We start from the raw sequence: 7,078 nt of genomic DNA, 5'->3' as shown, positions 1-7,078 counted from the left end.
AAGGTCATTAAACAACAGTTTTTTCTCAATTCCAAAGCAAAATTATTCTGTTCTTTCCCGTGAATGTGTAAAATAAAGTGTTAGTTTTACTTGAAAAACCAGTGGCAAAAATTCTTAGTGGGTTATATTAAAGCCCAGTGACTTCTCCTCAATGAGGCTAAAGTGCGCACGTGTTCTTATCTTTGTAACAAATAATCATTTTCCTCGGCCCGTTGCTCCATGTTGCGTGTGCCATTTGACCATTAGACCTTTCAGTGTGTTGTGACCATCCAGCCTGACTTCCACCTGAATGACCTTGCTGTCACCGGTCAGAGGTCAAGGCCCCGTTTGAAATGTTTATGAAGACAGCCAGGGGTCATGGGCTGTGTTTGTCTGTCTGGTGACAAGAAAGGAAAGAAGGGATAGGATTCCGGTAATAAATGAAAGACGAGACGCGAGTTGAAAGGGGGGGTCATCTGGTTCTCTGCAGAATGTATTGATCGGTTTGTGTTTTCGTGGGGTGAATGGGTTTGTTGGCCACAGTCCCTGCAGAAGTGCTGAGGTAGTGGCTGCAGCACACTGTAGAAGGGTTGCTACAAACGTTGCATTTAATTTATTGGTCATAATATATCTGGAGTAAGCTTTTGCTGCATGCTGTTGCCTAGTGACTAGTAAAAACAAAATGAGCTTTGGAGTCACACATACTGGGAGCTTTCATATAAGAAAGCAGCAACTTGCTCTGTGTATGCTGATGCTGCCCTCTAGTGACATTTCTGGAGTACTGCATTAAAAATGTTGGAAACAGGAAACCCAAAATAATAATTTTTAAACAATTCCTACAAATCATTTTATTTCAGGAATTACACAGTTTTGGAAGTGAAATATTAAAAAGTATTTTCTGTTCTGATAATCACTGTTAGGAAAGGCTTGTTTAACGCTGGAAAATAATTCTAATACTCTACAAATGTCTGAGCATTTTATCCCAAGTAGGGCTCATATTCAAACAAAAACAGGTTGCAGTCAGTGTACAGTCATTGCCTTAACTTTGCATATTTCAAAAGCTCTTAAAGGGACACAGAAATGTCCCTTTCAGAGCTGTTGAAGCTATTTCGGAGCTCTGGAGAACATTTGAGGTCCAACAGGCTTTCTAAGATTAATATACGCATGAAGTTTTCTCCAGATGCTGTACATAAAGAAACAAATCTACACAACTCTATGCTAAGACCTTTTAAAGGATTTTAACCTGCATAGGCACTATATGTCCTCGACCTGATTGCGTAACCATCACATTATGACTCATCGATCCATCCGTGGTCCTTCAGTTTGTCCAATTCAGGGTCACATCTGGGCTGGAGTCTATCCCAGAGAGGCGGGGTACACCCTGGACAGGTTGCCAGTCTGTCACAGAGAAACAGATAACCGTTTGCACTCACATTCACGCCTATGGCCACTTTAGAATCACCAATTAACCGAACCCCGTGCACGTCTTTGGAGTGTGGGAGGAAGCCAGAGTACTCGGAGAGAAGTAACATCATGACCTTTAGAGAGGATTACACTTTGCACTAAATAAACAGGAATAACAAAAAAGCATTTCACAAAGGGAAACAGTCAAGTACACATCCAAAACTGCAAATACAAGTTATGTATCTATACACGTGCATCTCCTTAGGATCACAGATGATGAGGATATGTTTCACTTAAGGGGGTAAAATCTTGGAAACAACTGTTATAAACAAGGTTTGTACAGAGAAAAAACACAAGAAGGATGATTTTTTTCTTGGCTATTTCTTTGTGTGCATTTGTCATGTTAACAACAGGGTTGTGCAACAATATATATGTAGACATTGCAACACGCATGCCATTTCCAAGCCACTCAAATCTTGTTTTCTCTCTCTCACACACACACACACACACACAGTCACATGCCTGGTAATGCTATTTCAGTGCTGTTTTGTATATTAATAAGGCGATGGTTTTCACGCATTAACACATTCTTTTCGGATATATGGCATCTCAGATACACTCGCGTCGAACATATTCTCAGAACTCTTATAAATAAAAATGGGATTAATAACACACAAAGTAACTCATCAATAACCTGAGGCGAGTATGTTGAACTATGTTAAGAAGGAATGTGTTGTATTTACAACAGAGTGAGTAGCATACTGTACATCTGTGTCTGCAACTTTATGGCGGTATAAATGGCAAGCATCTGTAACCAGCGGTAAGTCCTAGCTTTTACATTAGTAGGGTTTAACTAAGGTGTGAACGTATATCATATTGTGTTGCTATATCTTTGAAACACTGGTAGGGAATGGAAATAAAAACAATGAAAAGAAAAAGGCACATAAGATTCAATAGCACCTGACTGACACACACAGCCCTTTCAAAATTAACACCAGTTTACCAGTTCAGGGGGCATGTCAGTGCAGTGGTAAACTGGGTGTCACACTTAACATGTTGTGATTGTGTGTTTCTGCATGGAGCAAACGGCCACTTGGTCTCTGTGGTTTGGTTTCAGTCTCTGGCCATGATCCTATCCTAAATGCCAGGCAGGGCAATAGCACCATCCTTTAGAAAATGGGAAATAAAGCTAAGTCGATGACGTCAGCGCACGCCTTATTGCTCTTCGCGGTAAAACGGAGGCCTTTGGTATTTCTGCTTATGTCCTCTTCATGCAAACCTGACAGCGGCTTATGTGTGTTCGGAGGTTGCCGGCTTTTAGCGTTGCTGGGACGGGTTTCCTGAAAAGAGGGAGAGTGAAAAAATATTATATACCCATGATGTAAACTTGAGGGAAATGTGATGATAACTTAACAACAGCAGGCAGATGAGCTTGTCTCACTGCCCTGTACCAACACACAAAATTACTAAAAGCTTTGTTTGAGTGTTGTCAGAAGTTTGTTACAGTGATAAGCAGACTGTAACTGTTGGATGTTTTACAATAAACTGGAGCAAGGTCATGAATTTAAAGGTCAGCAAAAAAAGCATTTTTCAAAGTTGTTGAGTAATTTGAATTTTTTTAAAAAGTCAAGAAAGTCAATGTCTGCGTGTCAGAGTTCTGCCTTACGTAAACATTTCACTGTCTTCAATGGTAGCGAGCCAGAAGCTGTAGGAGTTGGCGTAATAGTTGCAGGTTCCTCGACCGTGACACTCGATGAATGGAGCGCTACGGAATTCCTCCAGACAGGAACCGGGAGAAGCCAAAGCCTGGCCCGAACCCTCAGCACCAGCACTGGTGTGCTACACAAACGCGAAAAACATGCAATGCAAATTAATATGGGGCCTTTTACATCTATAAGACAATAACTAACAGAGTTTTATTGGCGTTTCTTATTTACAAAAACAAGCAAAGTCTAGTATCAGCTGATCTCACTGCCATCCCACATCAGCTGATAACATGTGTTTGTCATACCTCATATAGAGCACGCTACTTAAGCATCTTTCCACAGATGCTGTTGGGTTTGAAAGCTGCTTTGCAACCCGCCTTTGCCTCAGCTCTTTTAAGTTCACACTATTTCTCACTTGAGTAATTCTGTTAACTTTCAGGGGTTTAGCATTGTATGTGCAGAACACAGGCATATCACTAAATATAAATTATTTCTTCTTCTTTTGGTCGCTCCATTTAGCGGTCAGCACAGTGAACAATCTGCCTCCATCTCACTCTTTCCTCTCTGCATGTCCTCATTCACTACATTCATGAATTTTCTCTGTGGTTTCCTCTTTTCCTGTCTGGTAGCTCCATCTTTAACATTCTTTGTCCAAAAACTGCCCTATTCCTCCTCTGCACAAGCCTCAGCCTTACCTCTCTTTGTCCCCAAGCTGCTCACCCTGAACTGTCGCCCTGACATATGTCTCAGAGGGTTCTCAGTCATCCAGGTCATGGTACTGTAGTCTTAGGAGCTTGACGAGAGGTTTTAGGACCGAAGAAGCCTCTTGGATGAGAGTCGCCTTCTTCTCAAACTCTGATAACAGAATTTCTAATCATCCTGGTCACTCCCAATTAACATCTTAGCTTCCTAAGCTAGCAACCCCCCCTCTTTGTAAGTGCCACCATCTGCAAACATTCCCTTTCACTCTTGCTGCTATCCTTCTGTCACAAATCACCCCATGACACTCATCTCCACCTGATTCACCCTGCCAAATATAAATTACTACAAATGGAAAAACAATCCAGTTTTGATTGAAGGAGGACTGACTGCAATGAATAATACTGCAGTTTATAATGGAGTGTACTGAGCCAACACCCTGGGAACGCAGCTTGATCTCATTCTCTGTAGTCAGCAAATATAGACAGCACAGAAAACAGAAGTGCTTCCCTTGGGTGACTGTGATCTGCTTCACAGCCACTAACTGATTCAACACTTGTGCACATATCAGCCCTCTTTGTCACAGTGCAGCAATTACAACCTTGCACTACTCATAATTACATTTCTGAAATGCTCATGGTGAGTCGTTATTATATAGCCATGACTTATTCATCCATGGTGGACAAATATATTTGAGAGACCAGAGCTGTCTTACCATAACAAAGGAGTAGCCGATCCACAGAGAGTCCCAGCCTCGAGGGCACGGTGGGATCATAATGGTCTGACTGTGAACTGCTATCACCATGGCTGGAGCTTCACATACAGCGCACCTGTGCACAAATTCATATGAGAACAGCACGAGTCAAATCAAGCATCAAACACATGTGAAACAGCAGAGTGTAAAGAAATCGTGACTTACCTACTGATGAAGGGTTTAATGCTTTCACCAGTGATGGGTGCCATGCTCATGGGCATGGGCTCAGGTGAGGTGAGCCAGTAGGAGTAATCATTACGGGAGGCAAAGTTACACACATTGTTGATATTACAGAAGAGGAAGGGCATGGGGCTGAACTTTTTTAGACAGCTGCCTGCCGTACCTAAAATGCAAAGCCAAAAGAATATCAAATGAACCCACAGATCTTTTCCGTTATGTCCCTGCTTTATATTGAGGCCTTCCTTCTATTCATATCGTCTCACCTAAGTCTTGCCCATGAGAGCGCTCATTGCCCTGGACGTAGAGCAAGGAGTAGCCATCATATATGAGAGAGGTTCCCTCGGGACACAGTGGGATGTCCACCGATTGGCTGTGACGCGTTACAAGGAAACCGTGATCCATGGACGAGGGGCCGGGTGGACCGGCTGGGCCTGGAACACCATTAGGTCCAGGCGGGCCAGGGTGTCCTCTAGGTCCTAAAGATATGAAGAAATCAGTAGAACCGAAAAAATGCCAGCGCAGCAAAGAGCACCAACACCGTGCATTAATCACGTGGAGTGTCTCACCTTGTGGCCCTGGAAAGCCAGGCTCTCCTTTGACCCCGTTCTGACCATTATATCCAGGGAGACCTTCTTCGCCTTTTGACCCTGGAAAACCTGTCACACCTGAGAAAAATGAATGAAAATGGTAGCGTTATTGAAAAGGGTGTGGGTGATAGGCGAGCAGGAGTGAGCTGTTGTGTGACAGCGGTCTAAATGGGGTATAACCATCACCTCTATCTCCTTTCTGCCCTGGAAGCCCAGATGGCCCCTGAGGTCCCGGTAAACCTTGAATTCCTGGGAAGCCAATGTCTCCTTTTATGAACATTTGAGGGCCGGGAGGACCAGGAGGGCCTTCGTTACCTAAAATAAGACATAAATATTTAATTTAAAGACGTTTAATACATTAACATTTAATAACATCAATATTACCACAGCTAAGTTTGTTTCATTCTTGTGTTACCTTTTTCGCCTGGGAATCCTCTGTCTCCAGCTTCTCCTCTATATCCAAAGTCTCCAGCAACACCCTTTTGTCCTAGGGTTGGTAAAAGTTTGTTTTACCATAATTATTTCTTTCCATAATTGCTTGAACAGATGCAGATGGCACACAAATGTATCACTCTGAATACACTCACCTGGGAAGCCAGTTACACCCTGTAATCCTATCTCTCCCTTCGGTCCATCAAGACCTGGAAGCCCAGGTGCTCCCTGTAATCAAAAATATAAATATTGTAATGGCTCTCTCTCCTCTGAAGGAACACTATCTAATGTTTACAGCAAGAGGAAAGCTCAAATTGAAAACAGCCTTATGACATACTGGCAGTCCAGGTAATCCAGAATCCCCCTTTATTCCCGACTCTCCCTGGAAACCCTGGAGACCTTGATCTCCTTTCTCTCCCTTCTGTCCATCTCTGCCTGGAAAGCCAGCAGGTCCTGGTTGTCCTTTGATTCCTGTTTGATAAAGACAAAGAAAGTTGTTTTTTTTAATCTATCAACTACTGTATAAATAACCATGTTTATGCACTTTTTATGCCCTGATTTCCCCGGAGTTTCCCCTGATGCATCCATCAGAGTGGAAGTGTGTGAGCATTATATAAAAGTGCTTAGGTATAGAATATGTGTGTACGACTAGGTGAATGAGATTTGTAGCTGAAAGTGCTTCGGCTGCTTAAACAGAGTATAAAGTATAAGTAGTCCTTTTTACCATCACCATGAAGCAAAAAATTATCTGCATCTTTACTTTCTCACAGTACCTGCTTCTCCAGGTTGTCCTGTTTCTCCCCTATCTCCTTTAGGTCCTTCTAGAGAGAAACCCGAGGGACCCTGTTCTCCTGGCTGTCCTTGAGGTCCCTGTGGGCCGGAAAATCCCTTATCACCTTTCACACCAGGGACACCTGGAATACCTGGGTTGCCAGGAAAGCCAGGACTGCCTTTGTCTCCTGCAGTGAGGGGAAAAAAACATATGAAACTTTGCTGTCCTATGAATTGAATCAATATAAACATCAGTGTTGTAGAGGCCCCAAACCTTTGCTGCCAAGCTCGCCAGGCGGCCCAGGAAAACCTATTCCAGCCATACCTGCAGAAAGGGGTAGATACAGGATATATTTTAATACATTAAAGTTACTGCTGCAAACAACATTTGTTTTAGCAAAATTTACTTCCAAACAGAAATAATCTCACCACAGTTCACTGCCCACTGCATCCTCTAATTGTGTTTGCTTGTTAAAGCATGTGCTCTTAAAATAAATTACTTAAATCGTTTGAGGAAGAGAGCTTTTCTCTCTCTCTATCTACACACACACACACACACACACACA

The 7,078-nt window shown here is 42.8% G+C and overlaps 1 protein-coding gene across 1 annotated transcript in view; it reads right to left on the bottom strand.

Annotated features, from left to right (window-relative positions):
• Positions 1 to 1,505: 1,505 nt before the first annotated feature.
• Positions 1,506 to 7,078, bottom strand: part of col4a1 (collagen, type IV, alpha 1) — a 48,020-nt gene continuing 42,447 nt past the window's right edge. Inside the window, 12 exon segments of the mRNA XM_005747175.2 lie at positions 1,506 to 2,723; positions 3,050 to 3,222; positions 4,504 to 4,618; positions 4,708 to 4,885; positions 4,986 to 5,198; positions 5,289 to 5,387; positions 5,496 to 5,624; positions 5,725 to 5,796; positions 5,897 to 5,969; positions 6,079 to 6,212; positions 6,515 to 6,700; positions 6,787 to 6,837. Coding sequence (XP_005747232.1) covers positions 2,642 to 2,723; positions 3,050 to 3,222; positions 4,504 to 4,618; positions 4,708 to 4,885; positions 4,986 to 5,198; positions 5,289 to 5,387; positions 5,496 to 5,624; positions 5,725 to 5,796; positions 5,897 to 5,969; positions 6,079 to 6,212; positions 6,515 to 6,700; positions 6,787 to 6,837 — 1,505 coding nt within the window. The 3' untranslated portion in view covers positions 1,506 to 2,641.

The sequence above is a fragment of the Pundamilia nyererei genome, unplaced genomic scaffold (genome assembly GCF_000239375.1).
Source record: "Pundamilia nyererei isolate P.nyererei 1_Seehausen unplaced genomic scaffold, PunNye1.0 scaffold00190, whole genome shotgun sequence".
In the NCBI taxonomy this organism is placed as follows: Eukaryota; Metazoa; Chordata; class Actinopteri; order Cichliformes; family Cichlidae; genus Pundamilia; species Pundamilia nyererei.
The sequence above is the reverse complement of the archived record's forward strand: the minus strand, read 5'-3'. Positions and strand labels throughout refer to the sequence as shown.